General features: G+C 46.6%; 1 protein-coding gene across 3 annotated transcripts in view; it reads right to left on the bottom strand.

Annotated features, from left to right (window-relative positions):
* Positions 1–27,925, bottom strand: part of ETNK1 (ethanolamine kinase 1) — a 144,959-nt gene that overhangs the window by 55,951 nt on the left and 61,083 nt on the right. Inside the window, exons 5-6 of one of the 3 annotated variants that reach the window (XM_033951574.1) lie at positions 9,378–9,569; positions 8,789–8,872 (exon numbers count right to left, since the gene is read on the bottom strand). The exons of 1 other annotated variant lie outside the window; for it this stretch is intronic. In XM_033951574.1, the coding sequence (XP_033807465.1) occupies positions 8,789–8,872; positions 9,378–9,569 (276 nt within the window). The remainder of the gene's footprint in view (positions 1–8,788; positions 8,873–9,377; positions 9,570–27,925) is intronic. One more of the 3 variants, XM_033951575.1, reaches the window with a different exon arrangement.

Genomic DNA, 27,925 nt, shown 5'->3' with positions numbered 1-27,925 from the left:
TAAAGGTACGCTTAACGGAGCATAAATCCCGGGTCAACACTAGCAGTGAGGTATCTCCCTTGGTTAGACATTGGAAGGTTTGTAATCATAACTTTGCTGATTTAAAGTGGAGGGTACTTGATATGATCACAGTAGGGTGGGAGGGTGGCAACAGAGCGCATGTTAAATCTAAGAGAACTCAGATGGATGTTTCAGTTGGAAACAATAGCCCCTACTGGTCTGAACGAAGTCTCGGACTGGATGGCCCAAGTGGATGCATGAGGGGATCAGGATTGATTAGGATTGGTATGAATGAGATAGAGGGATTGTGTGATAGGCTGTTAGCCGGTATGATGAGGACATCAGGGGAGGGGCTTATTTAAGGCTCAGGTTTGCTACTGTGGCCATCTTAGAACGTCAGCAGCAGTGAGAAATGGAACAAGCTTTTGCTTATCCTTAGGTAAGGGTTGTTGTTTTTTGATAATTATATTGAAAATAGGGGAGTATTTGAAGATATGTGGTTTTTGTATTTATTGCAGTTCCCCCGACCTTTGATAAAGATACTCGAAACGCGTCGGGAAGGGGAACCGGAAGGACTAAAAAGATAAGTTAAATTTTAAACTACATAAGTTATAAAGAAAATTAAGTTATAAACTAGAAACAAAAATTATAAAATGGAATTATGAAGAGCACCACTCCATTCCAGTTCGTTTGAATTGGAGGAATCTGAACTCCCAATACTCATTAAGTATAAGAATTACCTGAGTGTGTATTACTGGGTGTTTTTCACTATATTGGTGTGTGAACAAAGTTAGGTCTTCTGGGAGAGTGCCAGGTAGGCGATGTATGAGTTGGCTCAGTATGAGAGATTGTACCAGAATTCTAAATGATGGGACATTGAAGTAAGCTCTGATGGACCGAAGCTTCCAGAGGGTGAGAAAGATCTTTCTAATCAGGGAATCTATCTGGTCTTTCATGGTCAGGCTCTGGTCCAGTGTTATTCCCAATATCTTCAAAGTGGGTTGAATGGGATAAGTAAGGTTATCAGTGTCAAGTGGGCGTGGCGATGCTATAAAAAATGTTTTCTCTGAATTCAGCTTTAGTCTGAATTCAGAGAAAACTAAACAGACACAGAGGGCACTTACATACGTAACATCAGCAAGACACAAGTAAACTCCTAACTTAAAGTAAGAACATCAGCTAACACAGAACACCAAACTACTCTTTATCAGTCAAACACGACACAACTAGGAGTAGATACAGACCGAATCATAAAACAAGGGCATAAAGAAGTAGCAAGCAGACACAGAACAATACACACACTCACACAAGCAGAAAGAACCAGTAAAGTAAAAAAGGGAACTCCCAAAAAGACAGACACCAATGGAAGCAGAGGGAATCCAGAAGATGAGCTTTCCAGTGTTCTGCACTGTCTGTCATATGTACGACTACATCCCCTCGGGGAGACAGTCGTATGTATGCGGTCGGTGTCAGGAGCTGGAAAGCTTGAAGAAAGAAGTCAAGCAACTGAAGGACAAGATACAGGAACTGGAAGGACTTCACATCACAGAGGACCCAAACAGGACAGCTGAGATCTTCATGAGAGAGAGACACATCGAGGAAGAAGTCAGGGAGCTCGAGGACTTCATTGAGGAAGCCTACAGGAGACGGGTGGAAGAGAACGAACTTCAGAATGCAGATGAAGTTACACCAACACCATCATGGAAGGTAGAACAAGCAGATGACCTCATAGAAGACACCTTCAGAGGAACATCACATGATAGGGAGAACAGGGCTAGTCGATGCCCAGGTGAGGAAGCAGCAAAGCACACCGAAGACATTGATTTGAGACCGAAGAGAAACCTAAAGAAGGGAGTCAGTGATCCTAGTGGGAGACTTGATCCTGAGGCATGTGGACAGCCACATAGCAGGAGGGAGAGAGGATCGACTGGTGACCTGCCTTCCAGGAGCAAGAACCAAGGATATCGTGGACAAAATTGGAAGGATCCTGGAAGGAGCGGAGACGGAGGAGACCACAGTAATGATCCACATCGGGACGAACAATGTCAGCAGGAAAGACTACAGGAGAAGCACGCTGATAGAACAGTTCAAGATTCTGGGAAGGAAGCTGAAGATGAGAACCCAGAAGATAGCGTTCTCAGAGATCCTACCAGTAACGAAGGCAGATGTGAAAAGACAAGAGGAACTACAATCAATAAATGCGTGAATGAGGAAATGGTGTGAGGAAGAAGGGTTCCACTTCGTGAGGAACTGGACAACGTTCTGGGGCAAGAGCAAGCTCTACAGGAGAGATGGACTGCATCTGAGCGCAGCGGGAACAAGACTTCTAGCGAACAACGTCAAGAGAGGAATAGAACAGGCTTTAAACTAAGAAGAAGGGGAAAGCCGACAGTCGACCAAGCGTCGATGATTCGGAAGACGGTATCCCGTGAAGATACCGAGGGGAAAAAAGGCTGGGAAGAAACAATGGACAAATCACAGGAGTCGACAAACCCAGAAGAGGAGGTTATAAGGATTGTAACAACAGAGAAGAAACTAAAGACCGAAGCACAGGGAAAGGAAATAAAGACAAGGATATACCAGGATCTAAATTGCATATATACTAATGCAAGGAGCCTAAGAAACAAAATGGGGGAATTAGAAGCCATGGCCAATGCAGAGGACATAGACATCATTGGAGTCTCTGAAACGTGGTGGAATGAAGAAAACAAATGGGATACAGCACTGCCGGGGTACAAGCTCTATCGCCAGGACAGGTCAGGACAAAAAGGAGGTGGAATAGCCCTTTACATAAAAGAAAGCATACAATCGACAAAAATGGACACAGCAGAAACGACCAACAAGCTAGAATCGCTATGGGTTAAAATACCTGGAAGGAAAGGGCCTGAAATAAAGATGGGCTTATACTATCGTCCGCCTGGGCAATCCGGAGATATTGATGAAGAAATGGAAGCCGAGATGAAGCGAGAATCCAAAAGCGGTAACACGGTTATTATGGGAGACTTCAACTACCCCGGGATAGACTGGAGTCTTGGAAGCTCAAATTGCACTAGGGAGACAGAATTCTTAGAGGTTATACAAGATTGTTTCATGGAGCAGCTTGTCAGAGAACCGACGAGAGGAAATGCCACTCTGGATCTAATCCTAAATGGGTTAAGGGAACCTGCTAAAGAAGTAGAGGTAGTGGGACCGTTGGGAAACAGCGATCATAATGTGATCAAGTTCAAGGTTGAGGTAGGAATACCGAAAGGAAAGAGAACCATAGCGACAACTTTAAACTTCAGGAAAGGAAACTACGAAGCAATGAGGGAAATGGTAAGGAAGAAACTTAGGAACACTTCAAAAAAATGGCAAACGGTAGAACTTGCCTGGTCTTTTCTCAAAAACACAGTGAGCGAGGCGCAAAATCTATATATCCCCAGATTCAGAAAGGGGTGCAAAAAGAGTCGAATAAAGGACGCGGCGTGGATAACCAAGACAGTGAAGGAAGCGATAGGCAATAAGAAAAATTCATTCAGGAAATGGAAAAAGGACAAAACTGAGGGGAACTGGAAAGAGAACAGGAAGTATCAAAAAGAATGTCACCGAGTGGTTCGAAAAGCCAAAAGAGAGTATGAAGAGAGGCTAGCCAGGGAAGCACAAAATTTCAAACCGTTCTTTAGATATGTAAAAGGGAAGCAACCGGCTAGGGAGGATGTGGGACCGCTGGACGACGGTGACAAGAAGGGAGTGGTGAAGGAGGAGAAAGAAGTGGCAGAAAGACTTAACGCGTTCTTTTCATCTGTATTTACAAACGAAGACACATCCAACATTCCGGAACCTGAGCAATTCTTCAATGGGAATCAGGCAGAAAAATTAACAACCATGGAAGTGAGCCTTGAAGATGTACACAGGCAGATAGATAAATTAAAAACAGACAAATCCCCGGGTCCGGACGGAATCCATCCAAGGGTTCTGAAGGAATTAAAGGAGGAGATAGCGGAACTACTGCAGCAAATTTGCAATCTATCCCTGAAAACAGGCGTGATCCCGGAGGACTGGAAGATAGCCAATGTGACGCCCATCTTTAAAAAGGGATCAAGAGGCGACCCAGGAAATTACAGACCGGTGAGTCTGACCTCGGTACCGGGGAAAATGGCAGAAACACTGATAAAAGAAAAAATTGAGGAACATTTTGAAAGAAACGAACTTCTGATAACCAGTCAACACGGTTTCTGCAAGGGAAGATCTTGCCTAACGAACTTATTGCACTTCTTCGAAGGAATTAACAAACGGATGGACAATGGAGACCCCATAGACATCATATATCTTGATTTCCAAACAGCCTTTGACAGGGTGCCTCATGAACGCCTACTCCGGAAACTGAAGAACCATGGGGTGGAAGGAGATGTACATAGATGGATCAGAAGCTGGTTGGCGGGTAGGAGACAGAGGGTGGGAGTAAAGGGCCACTACTCGGACTGGAGGAGGGTCACGAGTGGGGTCCCGCAGGGCTCAGTACTAGGGCCGCTGCTATTTAATGTATTCATAAATGATCTGGAAACAGGGACAAAGTGTGAGATAATAAAATTTGCAGATGACACCAAACTATTTAGTAGAGCTCGGACTAAAGAAGACTGTGAAGAACTGCAAAGGGACTTGAACAAACTAGGGGAATGGGCAATGAGATGGCAGATGAAGTTCAATGTTGAGAAATGTAAAGTATTGCATGTGGGAAACAGAAACCCGAGGTACAACTATACGATGGGAGGGATGTTTTTAAATGAGAGTACCCAAGAAAGGGACCTGGGGGTGATGGTGGACTTGACAATGAAGCCGACGGCACAGTGCGCAGCGGCTGCTAAGAAGGCAAATAGAATGCTAGGCATCATCAAAAAGGGTATTACAACCAGAACAAAAGAAGTTATCTTGCCATTGTATCGAGCGATGGTGCGTCCGCATCTGGAGTACTGCGTCCAATATTGGTTGCCGTACCTTAAGAAGGATATGGCGATACTCGAGAGGGTTCAGAGGAGAGCGACACGTCTGATAAAAGGGATGGAAAACCTTTCATACGCTGAGAGATTGGAAAAACTGGGACTTTTTTCCCTGGAGAAGAGAAGACTTAGAGGGGATATGATAGAGACTTACAAGATCATGAAGGGCATAGAGAGAGTAGAGAGGGACAGATTCTTCACACTTTCAAAAAATAAAAGAACAAGAGGGCATTCAGAAAAGTTGAAAGGGGACAGATTCAGAACGAATGCTAGGAAGTTCTTCTTTACCCAGCGTGTGGTGGACACCTGGAATGCGCTTCCAGAGGGCGTGATAGGGCAGAGTACGGTACTGGGGTTCAAGAGGGAATTGGACAATTTCCTGCTGGAAAAGGGAATAGAGGGGTATAGATAGAGGATTACTGCACAGGTCCTAGACCTGTTGGGCCACCGCGTGAGCGGACTGCTGGGCACGATGGACCTCAGGTCTGACCCAGTAGAGGTATTTCTTATGTTCTTATTGTTTCAACCGATTTAGTGCTGCTGTTGTTTTGGGGTTGACTTCTGAGACAGAGGTAGTAAATGGGATAATTATTGTGAAGTCGTCAGCGTAGCTGAATAGTTTTATCCCCAGTTGGGACAACTGTGCACCCAATGAGGCCATGTAAACATTGAAGAGCAGTGGGGATAATGGTGATCCCTGTGGCACGCCAGATGGATTGCTCCATGTATCAGAGAGATCGTAATTAAATCGGACTTGGTAGGTGCGTGATATAAGGAAGCCTCAAAACCAGTTTAATACCTCTTCTCTGATTCCAATTGCGTCTAAGCATTGTAATAGTTTCCCATGGTCCACCAAGTCGAAGGCAGAGCTCATGTCAAATTGCATGATTAGGGCGTTGAGGCCCTTACTAAACAGGTAGCGCACATTGTCCAGGATAGCCGCAATTACTGTCTCAGTGCTAAACTGAGGCCTAAAACCAGATTGAGTTTTGTGCAAGAGAGAGAAAAATAGCGATTTGGGGAGGTAGGAGACCTAAACCCTACCCTCGGAAACTCTCAAAAATGAGTTTTAGAGAGTTTCAGACTAAAGAACATAAGAACATAAGAACATAAGCAGTGCCTCCGCCGGGTCAGACCACAGGTCCATCCCGCCCAGCAGTCCGCTCCCGCGGCGGCCCAAACAGGTCACGACCTGTCAGAATCATCAGAAGGGGCTCCCTTGCCACCTTGGCTTCCCATTTAAGTCCTGCCTTCCTATCGAAGCCCTAGCCCTCCGGTCTTTCACATGCACGACCTGGTTGGTTTTTACTCATTACCTGGTTAACTTTCTATACTTGTGTTACATCCCAGCTCCTCCTTCAGTATCCCATGATCCCTTTATCCCTCAGGAATCCGTCCAATCCCTGTTTGAATCCCTGGACCGTACTCTGCCTGATCACTTCCTCCGGTAATGCATTCCAAGTGTCTACCCCCAAAAGTTCCCATAGGAAATAATGGAGGTGTACTCAGTCTCTGAAGTGCCTGCCTGTCAGCCCTTTTCACTGCAGCTGAATTGAGGAAAAAGATTTTCTGCCTCAGAATAGCTCCAAAATGACCAGACTTGAAGATCTTCGGACTGCCAGTTGGACGGACACAGATCCTTTCCATGTGACTGGGGGCGGGAAACGCAGCCTACACCCTGAAACCCGGAGGAGTTTTACTCAGGACACATACAGCCTGCGCTTAAACCTCTGACAAGGTTAGTGGGCAAGCAATCCTCAAGAGGAATGGACCCAAAGTCCAGGAAAGTGACACACAGCAGATCCACTGAAGTTTTTCAGTGAAGCAGCAGTCTGACTCTGCAGGACTGCATCCTTTCCTCCGACAGAGGACCATCACAAAGGGGTCTCAAAGCACTCAAGCCACTGAAAAAACAAACTTTATGTGAAAAAATTACAGGGGGCTCTTATTCTCTCTCTGAGATGGGAGAAGCAAGTGCTCAGAAAAGCATTTGGATTTCTGCAATTCTCAGATTGCAGGAAGGGATTGAACACGCAATGTACTGAATCCAGAACGGACGTAAGAATATCCATTACTGCCACCTCCACTAAAGGCTCATAAGGAACTATGCACAGAGAATGCAGGACAAGGTTAAGATTCCACACCGGAAAATGTTCCCGCACTGGCGACCTCAGTCTTGAAGCTCCTTTCAAAAATCTAGTGAGGTCGAGTCAAGAGGCCAAAAAAAACACATCCTACTGAACCCTGTAATAGAATCCCTGGATGCAGAAGAAACAAAACTCACTGATCCCTCTGCAGCCTGGCAAGATCCACATAGCATAGATGATGCAGCCCTAGATAGTCCACGATTCTCCGGATGATCCCATTTATCAGAAGCCAAGGAGGAAAAACATACAACATACCTATCTGAGGCCATGGGTGTACTAGTGCTTCACAGCACTACTTCCTTGCTTGCATCTGCGATTGAAGAAGTGAGCAGCTTTCTTGATGGACGCAGTTGCCATCAAATCAAGCCTATTTATTTATCCATTCATTCATTCAATTTTCTATACCATTAGAACATAAGAATTTCCATACTGGGACAGACTGAAGTTCCATCAAGCCCAGTATCCTGTTTCCAACAGTGGCCAACCCAGGTCCCAAGTACCTAACTAGATCCCAAGTAGTAAAATAAATTTTATGCTGCTCATTCTAGAAATAAGTTCAGGGGAGCTCAGAAAAGTTTACATGAATTTTATTCAGGTACTCAAGCATTTTTCCCTGTCTGTCCAGTGGGCTCACTATCTAATGTGCTTGTGGAAAGGGTGGATTAAGTGACTTGCCCAGGGTCACAAGGAGTAGTGTGGGTTTGAACCCACAACCTCAGGGTGTTGAGGCTGTATCTTTAACCATTGCACCACACTCTCTCCTAATGTCATATTATCATGAAGAATGCCTTTCGGGATAGAACCCACTCCCCTGGACCCAGCGTCTGCTGAGGTAGTCAGCTTGAATATTATCCATTCCTGCCATGTGCACTGCAGACAGTGCCAGCAGGTGAGCTTCCGCCCAAAGGAACCACCACCTAGCCTCTTGCATCAATCTGTTTATGGACCATTTCAGCTAGGAAAGCGACCACCAATCCTGAATTGGATAGCTGTTATAATGCCCCCCCAGCCCCCTTCCCTCCCCAGCCAAATAGACTGGCATCTAGCGTATCACCTAGGAGGAAATATGGCTGCTACTCAGACTGGGTTAAAGCCCGAATCCATTGACCCCCCCCAGCTCCTCACTCCTCTTTGGGGAGGTGGGGAATGCAGCTGGCACCTGATAAAGTCCCAGGGACTGTCATGGGCACCAACCAGCTTGCGCTCAGCCCCAAGAATGTCTACAGACACAAGGGGAAAGCATGAATACAAAGGGAGCCTTACAGTGTTAAGTGTAGGCTAGCCAGGTAGGTGCCCTAAGCAGAGTGACACCCCCCTAACTACAGACCACCCCAGAGAGTGACTGGTTCCATCAAGGCAGAACTGTCCCAGGGAACCTGGGAGCTTCTCCTGCACCAGAAAGCCTCCTAATTTATATAAAAACCCAAAAAGGAAAAACCGAAGAACAGAGCAGTGAAAACATATACCTTCAACTCGCGTTTAGAAGGATGAACTGATAAGCACAGAGCAGTGTTAGAGAAGGAGCAGGCAAAAAATAGAGGTGACATCTTCTACACAGACTCACGAGTAGAGGTACACAACCCAATGGTCAAGGCTCATGCGCCTTTTGCACTAAAGTTTCTAACAAGTGATTTCCCTTCAGCAAAGGAACAATTTAGATTTTACCTGCAAATTCATTGAAATGATTTCCAATATCATATGCCTGGTAGTTGTAGCCTGAATATTCATAATCGATAAACTGTACATCATCTATTTAAGGAAAAAATAGGTGTAAGAGTATGTACGTTAAGACAAGCATTCTTCTATATTATCTGCCCCTAAATATTTGTATTTAAATGCATGCAAGAGACAATCCATTAGAAGACTGTAAAATGTTTTGGCATGAACTTTACATAAGAATATACACAAAACAGCAGTTTATTTTGCATATTAATGCAAGTTTTATTTAAAAAAAAAAAAAAAAAAGTTGACCAGCATGATTTAGAAACCAAAGATTTTTAAACTCAGCTTTAGTGCTAATGATTCTAAAATATGATATCAAATCAATACATTTTACAACCAGAGGGTAAATCTAGTCAGCAAAATATCATGTTATAATAAACATGTAGAATGTTTATAAATTAGTTGTAAATCCACTCGTCACATTATTCAAATACATCTATTAGGCCTGAGGTAATTCTGTTCAACTGCATTATGCAAAATTTGAAAAGAATACCCCTGCTGCGCAAAATGTGAAAATTGTGCTGAAAATTACTGCAGGTTGGCGAATGGGCCACAAAGCAAGAAAGGCATCCTATCATGTACCCATCGTAGCCGGAGGTATGCAGCATCGACGGTGGCTTTCGCCCGGAACAAGGGGCATCAACGTCTGCACACGCGGGCAGGCGGGAAGCCATGTTGCATTCTGGCCACACAGGCAGGCAGGACACGGTGACAGCATCTGGCCCTGTGGCAGGAAGGAAGCTATGTCAGCACTGGCTGGCGCAGGGGTAGCTTCAGCCCACATCAGTCCATGAGGTTGATAAGGTTTAAGTAGGGGAGGAATATAAGGGGTCAGGGCTGAAGGAGAGAAACAAAGCAGTAGGGCCAGGAAAGGAAGGACTGGGGATAGAAAGGAAAAAGAGGAGAGAGGAGGAGAGTGAGTAGAGGGAGGGTCAGGAAAGAGGAGAAAAGAGCAAGCACAGCAAAATGAAGATGAGTGGAGAGGCAAAGGGGGATGGATAGGAGTAGAAAAAGAGATTGGGGGGGATGGGAGAACAAAGCATCAAGCTTGGTAAAGATGAGAAGAAATGGTGGTCAGGTCTGGAAAGCTAAAAGAAGAGTGGGCAGCCAAGGGATCAAGTATAAAAAGGAGGATGAGACAGTGGAAAGTACAACCTTATGATTTTTATCTACTCTTAAAAAGTACACTTTATGGAGTTCTGCACACACAAATTCTGCATCTGGGTAACTTTCTGTATTGCATTTTAAAATAAACTCGATTAATATTGTCTCATTTTAACAAATAGATCATGCAGAATTATAAAGTTTATACACATTTTTGTTCATAATTCTCTCCTGATTTTTAATTAGATTTTAGTATAAACACATTGAACCTCTTATATGTTAGTACCAATACTGTATACTAAAAAATGTTACAATGCACAATTGAAATAATCAAAAATAAAATCACTAAGTTAAATCTTTGATTGCAATACTCAGTACTTACAGATGAATCATAGATCAGTGTTTCTCAACTAAGTCCTGGAGTACCCCCTTGCCAGTCAGGTTTTCAGGATATCCACAATGAATATGCATGAAATAAATTTGCATATAATGGAGGGAGTATGCAAATCAAGTTTTTGCATATTCATTGTGGATATCCTGAAGACCTGACTGCCAAGGGGGTACTCCAGAACCAAGTTGAGAAACACTTTCATAGATAAACCAATCAAATATCTAATTTATTATCACATAGTAACTATCAATATGACTTAAATCCAAAAAAGTTCACATCTTCATAAGAAAACGCATGCTGCGTTATATCAAGGTTCATCAAGCCCAGCGTTTTGTTTCCAGCAGAACCCAGTCTAGATCACAAGTACATGAAAAATCCCAAAAAGTAGATCTAATTTCTCAAAACTTATTTCAAGGGGCAAGCGAGAGTCTTAGACGTTTACTCAGCTAATTTTTCTTTTTTCAATTGACTCGTACTGCAGAAACTTATCCAAACCTCTCATGAGCCCCACTATTAAGTCTCCTTGACCACATTCTCCAGCAACAGATTCCTCGGCTTGTGAGCTGCATAATCAAACACCTTCTTTAAGTTCAATCTGCTAGTTAGTTTTATGCCAAGGTCTGCTAATCTTTCAAAGATGAAAACAAACAGCCCCCATTCACTTGTCCATTCCACTCATGTTTTTAAAAAGTTAATACCTCAGTCATTTTTTCTCCAAGCTGACGAGTCCTATCCTGACCAGCTTGCCTCAGTAAGAAAGGTGTTCCATCACTATCATTTTTATTTCTGTTTTCTAAAGGAGTGGTCCCCAACCTTGTCCTGGAGGACTACCAGGCCAGTCTGATTTTTGGGATAACTCTAATGAATATGCATGGGACAGATTTGCATGCCTGTCACCTCCATTCTATACAAATCTCTTTCATGCATATTCATTAGAGCTATCCCAAAAATCCAAATGGCCTGGTGGTCCTCCAGGACAGCTCTAAAGCATTTCTACTTCCAATGTATCATTTGAGATGATGCAATCAGAACTGCATATACAAATAATACTAAAGGAGTAGCGGTCACAGCTAAAACAAACATGGTCTCTGTTTTGCTCTATTCTTTTCCAAATGGTTTCTAAAATTCTGTTTACATTTTGTTTGCCAATCTCAGCATACTAAACTGAAAATTTCAACCTATTCTCCACAATGCCTCCAGTACCGTATTTTCACGCATATAACGCGCGCGTTATACGCGTTTTTACCTACCGCGCATACCCCTCGCGCGTTATATGCGTGAGCGCGGTATACCAAAGTTTTAAAACATAGTTCCCACCCCGCCCGACGCCCGATTCACCCCCCCAGCAGGACCGCTCGCACCCCCACCCCGAACGACCGCTCGCACGCGCTCCCATCCACACCCGCATCCACGATCGGAGCAAGAGGGAGCCCAAGCCCTCTTGCCCGGCCGACTCCCCGACGTCCGATACATCCCCCCCCCCGGCAGGACCACTCGCACCCCCACCCCGAACGACCGCTCGCACGCGCTCCCACCCACACCCGCATCCACGATCGGAGCAAGAGGGAGCCCAAGCCCTCTTGCCCGGCCGACTCCCCGACGTCCGATACATCCCCCCCCCCCCGGCAGGACCACTCGCACCCCCACCCCGAACGACCGCCGACTTCCCGACAATATCGGGCCAGAAGGGAGCCCAAACCCTCCTGGCCACGGCGACCCCCTAACCCCACACCGCACTACATTACGGGCAGGAGGGATCCCAGGCCCTCCTGCCCTCGACGCAAACCCCCCTCCCCCCCAAGAACCTCCGACCGCCTCCCAGCCGACCCGCGATCCCCCTGGCGACCCCCACGACCCCCCCACCCCCCTTCCCCGTACCTTTGGTAGTTGGGCCAGAAGGGAGCCCAAACCCTCCTGGCCACGGCGACCCCCTAACCCCACCCCGCACTACATTACGGGCAGGAGGGATCCCAGGCCCTCCTGCCCTCGACGCAACCCCCCCTCCCCCCCAAGAACCTCCGACCGCCCCCCAGCCGACCCGCGATCCCCCTGGCAACCCCCACGACCCCCCCACCCCCCTTCCCCGTACCTTTAGTAGTTGGCCGGACAGACGGGAGCCAAACCCGCCTGTCCGGCAGGCAGCCAACGAAGGAATGAGGCCGGATTGGCCCATCCATCCTAAAGCTCCGCCTACTGGTGGGGCCTAAGGCGCGTGGGCCAATCAGAATAGGCCCTGGAGCCTTAGGTCCCACCTGGGGGCGCGGCCTGAGGCACATGGGCCCAACCCGACCATGTGCCTCAGGCCGCGCCCCCAGGTGGGACCTAAGGCTCCAGGGCCTATTCTGATTGGCCCACGCGCCTTAGGCCCCACCAGTAGGCGGAGCTTTAGGATGGATGGGCCAATCCGGCCTCATTCCTTCGTTGGCTGCCTGCCGGACAGGCGGGTTTGGCTCCCGTCTGTCCGGCCAACTACTAAAGGTACGGGGAAGGGGGGTGGGGGGGTCGTGGGGGTCGCCAGGGGGATCGCGGGTCGGCTGGGGGGCGGTCGGAGGTTCTTGGGGGGGAGGGGGGTTTGCGTCGAGGGCAGGAGGGCCTGGGATCCCTCCTGCCCGTAATGTAGTGCGGGGTGGGGTTAGGGGGTCGCCGTGGCCAGGAGGGTTTGGGCTCCCTTCTGGCCCAACTACGAAAGGTACGGGGAAGGGGGGTGGGGGGGGTCGTGGGGGTCGCCAGGGGGATCGCGGGTCGGCTGGGAGGCGGTCGGAGGTTCTTGGGGGGGAGGGGGGTTTGCGTCGAGGGCAGGAGGGCCTGGGATCCCTCCTGCCCGTAATGTAGTGCGGTGTGGGGTTAGGGGGTCGCCGTGGCCAGGAGGGTTTGGGCTCCCTTCTGGCCCGATATTGTCGGGAAGTCGGCGGTGTTGTCGGGAAGTCGGGAAGTCGGCGGTGTAAGGGGGGTGGGGGGGTCGTGGGGGTCGCCAGGGGGATCGCGGGTCGGCTGGGGGGCGGTCGGAGGTTCTTGGGGGGGAGGGGGGTTTGCGTCGAGGGCAGGAGGGCCTGGGATCCCTCCTGCCCGTAATGTAGTGCGGGGTGGGGTTAGGGGGTCGCCGTGGCCAGGAGGATTTGGGCTCCCTCCTGGCCCGATATTGTTGGGGAGTCGGCGGTCCTTCGGGGGGGGGGGAGGGATGTATCGGACGTCGGGGGGGGGGGCATCAGGCTTTCAGGATGGGGACAGACCTTCAAGGGGGGACAGTGCACGGAAGGCAGGGGGGGTGAACGGAGAGTCGGGACAGCGCACGGAAAGTCAGGGCGGGCGAAAGGAGCGTCGGGCAGCATGCGCGGTATACCCGTGAGCGCGGTATATCAAAGTTTTTGTGCAAATCATCGTGATTTCTGCGCGCTATATTCGTGTGCGCGTTTTATACGGGTGCGTGTTATTTGCGTGAAAATACGGTAATCACCCCTAGCACCACACCTAGCACTCAGTATATGTATTTTTCCTTATGTACCGTATATACTTGAATATAAACCGGGATTTTGGGGCCAAAAAATTGACCCAAAAATGGGGATCCTGGTTTATATTCAGGCCAGCACCCCCCTCCCAAGATTATTGCAGGCTGCCGCCAGGCTCTGCGCCCTGCCCTGTCCTCTGCCGATCCCTGGTGGTCCAGAGGTGCAACGGGCAGGAGCAAGCTTTCCACGATCTTGTCCCGATACTAACCTGGTCAATGGTAGCTGTCGCGAGATCGGGTTTCTTCAGCTGCTGAGCAGCACCAAGCAGGAGCATGCTTTGGTGCTCCTGTTCGGCGCTGAACCACTTCTTGACTGCCTCCTGTGAATTCTAGTTAGAATTCACGGAAGCCAGTCAATAAGCAGCTCATTGCTGAGCAGGAGTGTCAAAGCATGCTCCTGCTTGGTGCCGCTCAGCAGCTGAAGAAACCCAATCTCATGGCAGCCACCACCGACCGGGTTAGCAATGGGGCAGGAGTGTGGAAAGATCGCTCCTGTCCACTGCACCTTTGGACCACCAGGGATCGGCAGAGGAGGTACGAGGACAGAGCAGGGAGAGGGGATAGGGTGCAGAGCCTGACGGGGGAGGGCACTTGAATATTAAGCCGTCCAAGTTATATTCGAGTCAACTATTTTTCCTCCTTTTAGGGGGAAAAATGAGGGTCTCAGTTTATATTTAGATCGACTTATATTCAAGTATATACAGTATACCATTTTACGCTGATTGCTAATCTTACAAGATCTTTCTGCAAATCCCTAAAAATCCACTGCTGTTTTAATCACTAATTCAGGTTTGGTGTATCATTATGTACAGAGGGTTATTATATGAAAAATACAAATATTGATTACCTGGTTTCTTCGTTTACCATGAATGTTTTTACTTGTCTTTCACCTTAATTCAATAAAAAAAAATTTACTTTAAAAATAAAAACTGATGATACATCGGCCACTCTTTCACTCCTTGATCATTTTTAATGTAACCTATATCATTTTGAGTTCTTTCAGAAGTCTAAGGTGAATACCATCCAGTCCTGGTGATTGTTACTAAAAAAAAAAAAAAAAAAAAGGTTTCCAGTATTGATATGACCTCTTCAAAGGCCAAACAGAAAATGTAGGGTTTTTTTAGTTACTGCTTTGTTTTCCCTGAGCACTTTTACCCTTTTGTGTCTAGTGGTCCAATTGACTCCTTCACAGGATATGACCCACAGGTTAGAGCAGTGCACCAAGAGCTAGGCAAGTTACGGTTTAATTCCCACTTCTGCCTTTAATACCCTTCGTGACTTCAGGCATTTCCCATTTAGATTTTTAGGGGTCCTTTCATTAAGGTGCGCTAACCGATTTAGCACTCGCTAAATGCTAAAGTGCCCATAGAATATAATGGATGCCTTAACATTTAGCACGCGCTAATCTTTAGCACACCTTAATAAAAGGACACCTAAGTTCTTTGGGACAAGAGCATATATTTAAATACTTACCACCAATGTATATATTTGAAATTGTTTAGTACTAGGTTTTGCTTATATGGCTTCTTTTAAAGTTTTTTTTGGCTTATCACATTACAGTGCGTTTTCGCTATTCACACATTCAGTATACGTTATTTCACACATCCATGGGTATGTGAATTGTGATTATTCACCATTCATGTTGCTTTGCTCACATTTTCATGGACATGTGCATTTAATAAACAGCCTTCTTTTGCAGTTTTGGCATTTACTTCTGAAAATGGCCACCAAGAAAGGGAGCAGGTTGCAAGAAACTAATCCTTAAATAAACAAACGTGATTTTAGTGACAAAATTTGTGTACTAGACAGGCTTCATTCTGGCAAGTGTTTGTTGGCTTCAAGTTTAATATTAATGAATCAACAATCCGAACATCCGGCAAAAAGACGACGACATTGGTCAATCTGTTTGTGAAGCCGCACCCAAAGTTCCAAAACATCTGTGGTGCATGATGAGTCAATGGAAGAGAGGCTAAATTTGTGGGCAATGCAAATGGTAGATCAGAAAAAAAAGCAGTAGACAGTATTGGTCTGTGGACGAAAGCCAAAAAGAATTATAAACACATCACAAAGGTCGGGAAAACGTGAAACCCTTTTCTGCTAGTTCTGGCTGGCTTGTACATTTCAAAAGGCGATATACGCTAAAATATGTAAGCCTTTCCAGAGAGGCAGGTTCAGCTGACAATGAAGCTGCAGAAGAATTTAAAAAATACCTGCTAAAGTGTAATAGAGGAAAAGAGTTATGTGCCAGAACAGCTCTTCAATGTTTTACAAGTAGACTGGGAAACAGACAAATATAATGAAAATGGCAGCCAAAGCCCCTAGCTTTAAGGCATTTAAAGTTCATGCCACCATTACTGTGAGCCAATGTCAACCAAGGGTATTTCAAGTGCAAGTCTCTTGTGGTCTGCAGAGCCCAAACTCTTGTTACTTAAAGGAAAGAACCTGAACTGCAGTGTGTATCGGTCCACTGGAGATGGAACCACAAAGGCTTGGATGATGTCTGAATTATCCTTGGATTGGCTCAACAGCTGTTTCGTTCCATAAATTGAATGACATCTTCATTGTAAAAACCTTGTCTTTAAGGTATTGCTGATTTTGGATAATACTCCAGTAAACTGTCACCAGGACCCTGAAAATGCACACCCCGATGTTGATATTCTCTTCATGCCTCCGAACACAACATTCAACATCCAAGCCCCCTGGTCAGGGCATAATAAAGACTTACAAGTGCTACTATATGCAGGAGCTTTACAGCAAAGGCTGTGAAGCTATACAAGCAGACAATGAAATCACCACCATGCTCAATTACTGGAAGACAGTGACAATGTGCAACATAATTGACTATGTTGGCATAGCCTGGGATGGTATCGCACAGGCTACTTTAAATAACTGTTGGAAAAAATCTTGGCCAGACTTTGAGGGCTTTGAAGGTGTAGTGCAAACCATGAATAGAAATGTGGAAACCATAATGCGTTTTGCGCAAAAAAAAACAACCACCATTCACACATCAGAGGTGGTTTTGAGAACATGACAAGATGAAATGGAGAAAACAACAGAAAAGAAGGTACCATGCCTTGGGTAAGAACAGAACAACGAACGAAGAGGCACAGACGATATCAAAACCAACATTCAGTTACATATACTGTATTTTTCGCTCCATAAGAAGCACTTTTTCCACACCTAAAAATGGGGGTGGAAATAAGGGTGCGTCTTATGAAGCAAATACCCAAACCCCTCCCATTACCTTTTATAAATTCTGAGGCCCTCCCTCGCTGGACGCAGCTGCCTGGAGCACTGACAGCTGACCCGGCTGCCTCTGAGTCCTCTTCCCTTGCGGCAGAGTGGCACACAAGGCTGCTGGCCTGGTCCTGTGCTGCTTCCTGCGAGAGTTCTTAATAGGAGAGTTTTCGCGGGAAGCAGCACGGGACCAGGCCGGCAGCCTTGTGCACTGCTCTGCTAATATACCGGACTCAGAGGAGCTCATGAGTGGGGAACAGGCTGAGAAATTGGAGCACATAGAGGTAAGTAAGGAGGATGTCCTCAAACAGATAGACAGGTTAAAATGCGGCAAATCACCGGGTCCGGACGGGATCCACCCGAGGGTTCTGAAGGAGCTAAGACAAGAAATAGCGGGCACAATCCAGCATGTTTGTAACCTATCCTTGAAAACTGGAGAGGTACCAGAGGACTGGAAATTGGCGAATGTCACACCTATCTTCAAAAAGGGATCGAGGGGTGACCCCGGGAACTACAGGCCGGTGAGCCTGACTTCAATTATAGGGAAGATGGTGGAAGCTATGATAAAGGAAGGCATTTGCGAGCACATTGAGAGAAATGGCCTACTGAGAACAAGCCAGCACGGATTCTGTAAGGGAAGGTCATGCTTAACGAACCTTCTGTACTTCTTTGAGGGAATAAGCAGTCGGGTGGACAATGGGGAACCCATCGACATCATTTACCTCGATTTTCAAAAGGCTTTCGACAAGGTGCCACATGAAAGGCTGCTTAGGAAGCTGTGGAACCACGGGGTGGGAGGGGATGTGCACCGATGGATAGAGCACTGGTTGTCGGGTAGACTGCAGAGGGTCGGAGTAAAGGGCCAATATTCTGACTGGCGGGGAGTCACGAGCGGTGTGCCGCAGGGATCGGTGCTGGGGCCGTTACTCTTCAACATATTTATCAATGACCTGGAAAAGGAGGCAAAGTGCGAGGTTATAAAATTTGCAGACGATACCAAACTGTGCGGCAGAGTTAGCTCCAGGGAGGAGTGTGAGGACCTGCAAAGGGACCTAGACAAGCTGGAAGACTGGGCGAACAAATGGCAAATGCGCTTTAACGTGGAAAAATGCAAGGTCATGCATATAGGGAAAAAAAAACCCGTTGTTCAACTACAAATTGGGGGGGGGGCATTGTTGGGAGAAAGCAGTCTTGAGAGAGACTTGGGAGTGCTGGTGGATGCATCACTGAAGCCATCTGCACAGTGCGCAGCGGCCTCAAAAAAAGCAAACAGGATGCTGGGCATCATAAAAAGGGGCATAACAACCAGGACGAGGGAAGTCATCTTGCCACTGTATCGAGCGATGGTGCGTCCGCATCTGGAATATTGCGTTCAATATTGGTCGCCGTACCTCAAGAAGGACATGGCGGTACTCGAGAGAGTCCAAAGGAGAGCAACGAAACTGGTAAGAGGGCTGGAACACTGCCCCCATATGCCGAGAGGTTGGATAGGCTGGGGCTCTTCTCTCTGGAAAAAAGGAGGCTCAGGGGTGATATGATAGAGACCTTCAAGATCATGAGGGGCATAGAGAGGGTAGATAGGGACAGATTCTTCAGGCTGAAGGGGACAACAGGTACGAGGGGGCATTCAGAGAAACTGAAGGGAGATAGGTTCAAAACGAATGCAAGGAAGTTTTTTTTCACCCAAAGGGTCGTGGACACTTGGAATGCGCTACCGGAGGACGTGATTGGGCAGAGTACGATACAAGGATTCAAACAGAGACTGGACGGATTCCTGAGGGATAAAGGGATCGTGGGATACTGAGAAAGCTAACCAGAAAATAAGTATAGAAACCCGACCAGGTCGTGCATGTGCAAGACCGGAGGGCTAGGACTTTGATGGTAAGATAGGACTCAATAGGAAACCAAGGTGGCATGGGGGCCCCTTCTGGTGATTTGGACAGGTCGTGACCTGTTTGGGCCGCCGCGGGAGCGGACTGCTGGGCAGGATGGACCTATGGTCTGACCCGGCGGAGGCACTGCTTATGTTCTTATGTTCTGCCGCAAGGGAAGAGGACTCAGAGGAAGCCACGTCTGCTGTCAGTGCTCCAGGCAGCTGCGTCCGGTGAGGGAGGGCCTCAGAATGTAAAAAACGTAACAGTGGAGGTGAGGGAGGCCCGGAGCTGCCCTGCCTGCCTGGGGGGGGCTGCCCATTCTGAAGGCTATCTGTCCCTCTCCAGAGGCTAATGTGACAGAAATCTACCTCCCACAATACAGTACATTATACGTTCCCCCTGTTCCCCCTCCCTCCCTACTCTGCCAGGCTCTGCATCCAGCCCCCTCACTCACTCCCTCCCCTGCCTGTCTCTATACCCAGTTCCCATCCCTCACTGTCCTGCCAGTTTCTGTACTCTGTCCCCCCTCCCGATGTCTTGTAAGCCTTCACCAGGCCTGCCATAAGTCCTGGTAGTCCAGCGGTGGGCCGGGACAGCAGGAATCCCTTCTGCCTCTTGCCCCAGCCACATACTTTTAGAATCCATGGTGGTCCAGCGGTAAACAGCAGCAGGAGCAACCTTCCTTCGCTCCTGCCCGTGCAGAGCCATTAACCAATTGGCTGCCATGAGTTCTCGCAATTCAACATCATCAGCTGCTCACACCAGTCTAACTTAAATATGGTTTTCTTTTGCTCCTCAGCAGCAGCATTGCACATTTGCTGCCTGCAGTCTGGTCTGAAGTAGAGCTCATGGGGACAAATTGTGTTCTCATGTCATTCTCTAAAAGCTTGAAACAAACCTTAAACAAGCTGTTTCAACTAGATGGAACAGCATCAATAAAATGATGGTGTCAAAATGTAAAAGTTAACACATCTTAAACTGTCAACTGAATAAATTGATTAAAAACAACTGATGAAGTTACTTTTAGTTTTAAATGAACTAATGTTAGTACTGCTTTTGATGTGACAAGAGAGAATTGTCCGCTAATCAGACTCCTATCACCTGAAACGTCTTTCCATCATGTGCCCAGTTCAAGCATCTTACTGCGACTGATTCATCCTTTCAAGTTGGCATCAAGGAGCATTTCCAACATTTAGAAGGCACTTATTTTTCTGTTCATCCACTACATAGGGTTGGTGCTCTTCTATACCCAAGTCTGAAAGACAATCCAATTATCTTCTCAGATGATATAGAAACACAGACAACCAACTCTTTGGGAAGGCTGCACCAAAACCAGATCAAAATGGAAGGCTCTATTTGTGATTTACAAACAGTTATATGGAATATTGTCCCTTTCTATACTTTAATAAAAAGATTTAAATATAAAATCATAAATGTTTGAGGCATGAGCAGATGAGGATAGAGTCCACAGGGACAGGGCAGGGATGAGAATAAATTTTGTCCCCAGGTCATTTGCTAGTCTTAAGCTTTCCCTCTTGAGCAGCCATATATGGGTTTTGGCACAAGAGATAAAACATCTATTGTCGCAACCATCGACCCCAGCACTTGAAAGTATTGACAGGCTAGAGTGGGCATGCTCAAAAGAGCTCAGATCTGTTGGAGAACCTTTTCCTTGAGTGCCACATATTGTTCACTCCCATGATGAAATAGACACCCAAATACTCCAACTCCTGCAACACAATGAGATGACTCTTCTGAAAGTTGATCATCCAGCCTAGCCTCTGCAGCAACAGGTGTCCCTCTGACTCGGCCTGGACTCCGAAGAGCCAATCATCCAGCTACGGATGGACTCAAATGCAGAGTCTGCACAGATGGGCTGTGACTACCATGCACACCTTGGTGAAGGGCTGAGGAACTGTAGCCAGCCCAAAGTGCAAAGCCACAAACTGGAAGTGCTATTCCAAGATGTGGAATCTCAAGAATTCCATGTGCTCCAGAAATATGAGGCTCTGCAGTTGGGTCTCTGTTAAATCCAGAGAGGCTAAAAACTCCTCAGGTGCGACCGATGCGATCACTGTCCTCACTGTTTCTATCCGGAAGCTGCATTGACTGCTTTGAGATCCAGGATCAGTCTTCAGTCTTCAGAACCTCTTTTTGGTAGAATAAAGTATATTGAGTATCTGCCAAAGCCCAAGTGGCTCTATGGCTTCTATATCCAGCAATCTCTGGACTGTTGCCCTGATCTCTGCCACCTTGTCTAGTCTTCCCACTGGGGAGTCCAGGAAAAGATCTGGAAGGGGATGATAGAACTGAGAATGTTCAGCACCCAGTATTCAGTGATGATCTCTGTCCATTCTTCTAAAAACACTGAAAGTCTCCCTGCAATGCACAGAGGATCGGCCCCCAGCCGGGGTCATAATTGGTTTGGTTTTTCTTAGGTAGAGCTAAAGCGAGTTCCTGATGATTACGGGCACCTGGACCCTCTAAACCAGTGTATTGCAAACTTTTTAAGCTATGGCACATTAATCTCGGGGCTGTGGCTAGAGGGCACCTGGAAATGTGCGGCTGACAAGATGACATCACGTGGATGTCCTCCAGCTGCGTCCCTGAGCCTCCTATTACCACCAATGGTGGTGATGGTAGTGCAGAAGGAGAGGTAAGAAGGAGCAGAGGCACCAGCAAGGAGGAGAGGCGCAGGCTGACTGACTACAGGATGTGCCTCTCCCCATGAGAGACATTTCCTGTAAACAGTCAGCCGGCACATTTCCTCCTTGCCGGCATCTCAGGGCACACTTGGAATCTGCTGCAGCGCACAGTTTGTGATACACTGCTCTAAACCTTTGGCATTCTAAGGGGCAGAGGGCACCTGTGGTCCTGGTTTGTACTTTTGTGTGATTCAGCCTCTATGCTTTGCCAAAAACAAACTCATGCTGCTCCCAGGTTCAAATTTTGACTTTTTGAATGGTCCTCAGGCAGATTAGGCCCAGAATCCCCCAAGGAACTGGGGGGGGGGGGGGAGGGGGGCCCAAGGTAGTGGCTCCCGCCCCACCCAAACATTCTGTATGGCATATGAAACATGAATGCTCTTCCAATTGCCATCTGCCACAAATAGGACATGAATCAGAAGTATCCTACTCTGAGGAGTTCATCCCACCTGTTCTGGAGCACAAAGGAGGTGTTTTGAGGCAGAAATAAGCTTTTTAAATGATATTGGGAAATCTAAGATGGCTACCGCAGCAGTTATTTTAGCACTAATACAGCCCAGGGAAGCCACCCCCAAAAAAATTTTTTTAAAATAGCAATTTTAGGATTTTTATGGTGTGGGGACCTAGGACTAACCCTGAAATCCCCCAAAACACAATTTTTGAGATCCCCCCAAAAATCAAGCTTTCAGGATGTCAGTCTATGTTACTCACTGTGTGCTGCAAGATGGAAGCTGAAACAGCTTACAGGAAGATGATCTGCTACAATAAGCCTGGAAATTGGACTGCCTGTGTCTTCTGACTGCCTCTCAGGTCTAACCTCCCGACCTGAGACCTCGACCCTTTCTGGTGCCCGCACACTCAATTGTGAGGAAGAATGCAATCGGTCCTGATCCTGGATCGCCACGGAGTCACACTACCTGCGCTCAAGCCCACTAGTGGACAAACTTTGGGTGAGCTATGCTACCAAGGGAACAGTCCCTGAGCTCCCAATCTGTAAGTACAGGATGTCCAAGAGATGCACTGCAAAGCAACCAACCCTTTGCCTCAGGGTCTGCGGTTTCCTGCAGCTAGAGATGTCCCCTAAAAGGGATCCTCTACAACATGCAAATTTTCCAGAAAAGGTTGAAGTAAAATATACACATGCAGATAAGACAAACTCCTACTGTATCACTTGTAGGAAGACAACTGGGGAATTGGAGGGCAGTCCAGAGGTAAGAGAGGAGTTGCAAAAGTATGCAAATGAAGCGTCCCACAAGAGAGCTCGCGAGAAGGGATCGACTACCCTAAAGGTTCAGGAATAGGGTGAGATTGTACAAGAAAGCACAGTTACTTACCGTAAAGCACAGTTACTTACCGTTAACAGCTGTTATCCAGGGACAGCAGGCAGATATTCTCAACATGTGGGTGATGTCATCCACGGAGCCCCGCAGTGGACAGCCTTGCAAGCAGACTTGCTTGAAGAACTTTCAAAAAGTTTGTGAGTGCTGCACCACGCATGCGCGAGTGCCTTCCCACCAAACGTAGGTCATGCATTTCTCTGAGGTACCTCAGTTCAGATAGCTAGCTAAGTAACTGTGCTTTATCCCAGGACAAGCAGGCAGCATATTCTCAACATGTGGGTGACCTCCAAGCTAAACAGAATGGGATGGTGGGAGCGTTGGCAAATTAGGAGAATAAATGTTACAAAATGGCCATCCCGTCTAGAGAAAGTATCCAGACAATAATGAGAGGTGAATGTATGAACTAAGGACCAAGTGGCAGCCTTGCAGATTTCCTCAATAGGAGTTGATCTGAGGAAAGCTACAGATGCCGTCATAGCTCTAACTTTATGGCCCGTGACTCAACCCTGTAGAGCAGAGGTCTCAAAGTCGCTCCTTGAGGGCCGCAATCCAGTCGGGTTTTCAGGATTTCCCCAATGAATATGCATTGAAAGCAGTGTATGCACATAAATCTCATGCATATTCATTGGGGAAATCCTGAAAACCCGACTGGATTGCGGCCCTCAAGGAGGGACTTTGAGACCCCTGCTGTAGAGGGAGACCAGTCTGAGCATAGAAGAAAGAGATGCAAGCAGCCATCAATTTGGAGATGGTTTGCTTGGAAACAGGATGTTCCAACTTATTTGGATCGAAGGAGATAAAAAGTTGAGGAGCAGTTCTGTGAAGTTGAGTGCGTTGCAAGTAGAAAACCAAAGCACGTTTACAGTCCAGAGTATGAAAAGCTGTTTCTCCAGGATGAGAATAAGGCTTTGGAAAAAACACTGGAAGAACAATGGATTCACTGAGATGAAAATCTGAAACCACTTTAGGTAAGGATTTAGGATGAGTACGGAGGACCACCTTGTCATGATGGAATACTGTGAAAGTTGGACCTGCGACTACAGCTTGTAGCTCACTGACTCATCTAGCAGATGTGAGCGCAATGAGAAAAACCACTTTCCAAGTGAGATATTTAAGGTGAGCAAAATTATTGGTTCAAAAGGAGGCTTCATTAATTGAGCAAGAACAACATTGAGATCCCAAACTACTGGAGGCAGCCTGAGATGTGGTTTGACATTGAAAAAAGGTCGTTTATTAAACCTGGAAACCACAGGTTTCCCTTCGATAGGCTGATAAAAAGCAGCAATAGCACTGAAGTAGACTCTAATGGATGTGGATTTGAGGCCAGATTGAGATAAGTGCAGCAGGTAATCCAAAACCGAAGACAAGAAGGTAGATTGCAGCCCCTTGTGATGAATAGTACACCAAGCATAGAATCTAGTCCATTTCTGGGTGTAACTGCCTAGTGGATGGCTTCCTGGAAGCCTCTAGAATGTCCTGTACAGATTGAGAGAACTGTATAGTGGTAGTTAGGTTGAGAGGTACCAAGCTGTTAGGTGTAGAGACTGCAGGTTGGGATGAAGCAGAGACCCTTGACTCTGTGTAAGCAGAGAGGGAAATACTGGTAGAAGTAGAGGCTCCCTGGTGCTGAGTTGAAGTAGAAGGGAGTACCATGGTGTTTGGGCCACCGAGGAGCTATCAGAATCATGGTGGTATGCTCCTTCTTGAGTTTGACAGGAGTCTTGAGAATCAGAGGTAATGGAGGGAACGCATAGAGAAACTGATTCGCCCAGTCCAGAAGAAAAGCATCTGTCTCAAGGCGGTGAGGAGAGTATATCCTGGAGCAGAACTGAGGCAGTTTGTTGTTGTGGGGAGATGCAAAGAGGTCTATCTGAGGAGTTCTCCAATGAACAAAAATGTGATGTAGAGGCGAGGAATTGAGTGTCCATTCCAACATAATTTGTCCGTCAGAAAGTTTTGCTGCCCTTGGATGTAGACAGCTCTCAGGAAGGTGTTGTGAAGAATTGCCCAATTCCAAAGCTTTAGAGCTTCTTGGCAAAGAGGGAGAGATCTTGTTTCTCCCTGCTTGTTCACATAATACACAGCGACCTGATTGTCCGTTCGAATGAGGACTACCGTGTTGTGGAGAAGATGCTGAAAAGCTTTGAGAGCATAGAAGATCGCTCTGAGTTCCAACAGATTGATACGACATCGACGATCTACGCTAGACCAGTGACCCTGAGTACGGAGACCATTTAGGTGCACCCCCCCCCCCAAGCGTATGTCGAGGAATCTGTCGTGAGAATCTTCTGATGAGGTAGTGTGTGAAATAGCAAACCTCTGGAAAGATTGGAAGAGAGCATCCACCAGTGGAGAGACTGTCTCAACAAAGGAGTCACTGTAATGTGTTGAGAGAATGGGTTGAAAGCTTGCTGCCACTGAGATGCCAGGGTCCACTGAGGAATTCTGAAAGCTTGCTGCCACTGAGATGCCAGGGTCCACTGAGGAATTCTGAGATGAAGTCTGGCAAAAGGAGTCATATGAACTGTAGATGCCATGTGACCAAGAACCATCATGTGTCTTTTTTTATATCTTTATTGAATTTTCAAAATAAACACAAGATAACCTTGTTCAAGAAAAACAGCTGTAAAAATACAAAAGTTAAACCAATTCTCAAAGAAAACAAATTAAACCTTCTTAGACCACAATCTATCCTTAGAGAGTTCCTAGAAAATGTGAAGAGAAACTATAATTATAGCAGTAACTTGATATATAATAGGAATAGGCTTAGCAGACGGTTCCCTATATAACATTAGTTAACACTAGCAGTAGACAACTTCTTCATATCAAGAAATGCACGCAAGTGTTCAGGTAAAAAAAAACTCCATATTTAACTGCAAGGTACTTAACTAAACATTTACAGGGGTAGGCTAATAAAAAAGTTGCCCCCAGCATTACTGTCTAACCATCATGTGTCTTGCCGAGATTGACGTGAGGGAAAACACTCGTTGACAAAGGTGAATGAGAGCATCTTGGCGTGGTTGAGGCAGGAATGCTCCAAGTTGAACAGTGTCCAGGATGGTTACAATAAAGAGTTTGTGAGGGACGTAACTAGGACTCTGGAAAATTGATTTTGAACCCAAGACTTTGGAGAAATGCTATAGTCCGTTGGGTCGCTACAATAACCTCCTGTTGCAACGAGGCTTTGATGAGCCAGTCATCCAGATATGGAAAGACTTGAAGACCCTGTATCTGCAGGGCTGCAGCCACCACCACCAGACAATTTGTGAAGACTCTGGGAGATGATGCGAGGCCGAAAGGGAGGACTCAGTACTGACGATGAAGATTCCCCACCCAAAATCTTAGGAATCTGCAAGAGGCTAGATGAATTGGAATATGAGTGTAAGCCTCTGAGATCTATGGAGCTTAACCAATCTCCTTGATCAATCGGGGGATACAGGGTTGGAAGAGAGAGCATCCAAAACTTCTCTTTGATAAAAAATTTGTTGAGAGCTCTGAGGTCCAGGATAGGTCGTAAATCCCCCGTCTTCGTTGGGACCAGAAAATAACGGGAATAAAATCCCGTGTCCCGTTGGGTCAAGGGAACCTCCTCGACGACATGGAGGCAAAAAACAGCCTGAGCCTCCTGAAGAAGAAGGGGAAGTTGTGACATGTTGGAAGGAAACTCTTTTGGAGGGAGATCTGGTGGAATTTGAAGAAATTGGAGCTAGTAACCCTCTCTGATGATGGTGAGAACCCAGAGGTCTGATGTAATCTGCTCCAACTGTTGGTAAGTGATGGAGACGATCTTCTATAGGGAGGACAGAAGACTGATGGATAAAGATGGACGTTATGCTCAGATTTAGATTGTCAAAAAGACTGTGCAGGCTTAGCTACAGCAGGAGGCTAGGGTTTTTGTTGACGGTGCTGCTGTGGCTATTTCCTGGGTGGAGGCCTGGAGTAAGCTGGAGTAGGTTTCTGTGGATAACAATGTGGAGGTGGCCTAAAAGGCTTAGAAGCTGGAGGCTTAGGTTTAGGTTGAATCAAAGAGGCTCATGCTCTGACAGACACTTGGTGGCAGCCTCAATGGAGTCGAACAGCTCATTACCTTGACATGGTATATTGGCTAGATGATCTTGAAAGTTAGGATCCATGTCCACAATGCATAGCCAAGCCAGACGTCGCATTGTCACAGAAAAAGCAGTGACTCGAGATGACATTTCAAATGCATCATAAGTTGCTTGAAGCATAAAAAGACGTAATTGTGATAGAGTATGGTAGAGCTGTTGAAACTCAGGCAACCGCTGCTCAGGTAAGTCGGAGAAGTAAGGCATGGTGTTTATGCAGTACTTCAGATAAGATGTGAACATGAAATTGTAATTCAAAATCCTGTTTGTCATCAAGGAATTTTGATACAGATGGCGTCCAAATTTATCCATTGTCCATCCTCCGCTGCCTGGAGGAACTGTAGCATAGACTTTGGTGGGATTAGATTTTTTGAGAGATGATACTACTAGAGAATGACACGGTGACAAAATTCATCACCGTTCCCGTCCCCGCGGATAACCACGGGAAATAAACCCATGTCATTTTCTAGTGTCTATTTCATCCTCTGTCCTTCTACACCAGCATTATTCAAAGCAAATCTTGCGGGTCAGTGGTTGTGGCCATTCATACTCTGATTCTTCCCTCTTTCCTTAAAGAATGACATAAAGATGGTTTCCCGCGGTTATCCGCGGGGACGGGAATGGTGATGGATTTTGTCATCGTGTCATTCTCTAGATACTACCACCAAAGATTGGTGAGACAATTGCGGCTCCTCAAACCCTTTACAAGGAACCGTATGGTAACGAGATTCCATTTTTGAGGGTATAGCCGGAATGGAATAAGGAGTCTCAAGATTTCTCAGGAAAGTTTGCTTCAAAACAGGATTCATGGGAAGTCT

Source organism: Geotrypetes seraphini, chromosome 7 (genome assembly GCF_902459505.1).
Source record: "Geotrypetes seraphini chromosome 7, aGeoSer1.1, whole genome shotgun sequence".
NCBI classification, from domain to species: Eukaryota; Metazoa; Chordata; class Amphibia; order Gymnophiona; family Dermophiidae; genus Geotrypetes; species Geotrypetes seraphini.
The sequence above is the reverse complement of the archived record's forward strand: the minus strand, read 5'-3'. Positions and strand labels throughout refer to the sequence as shown.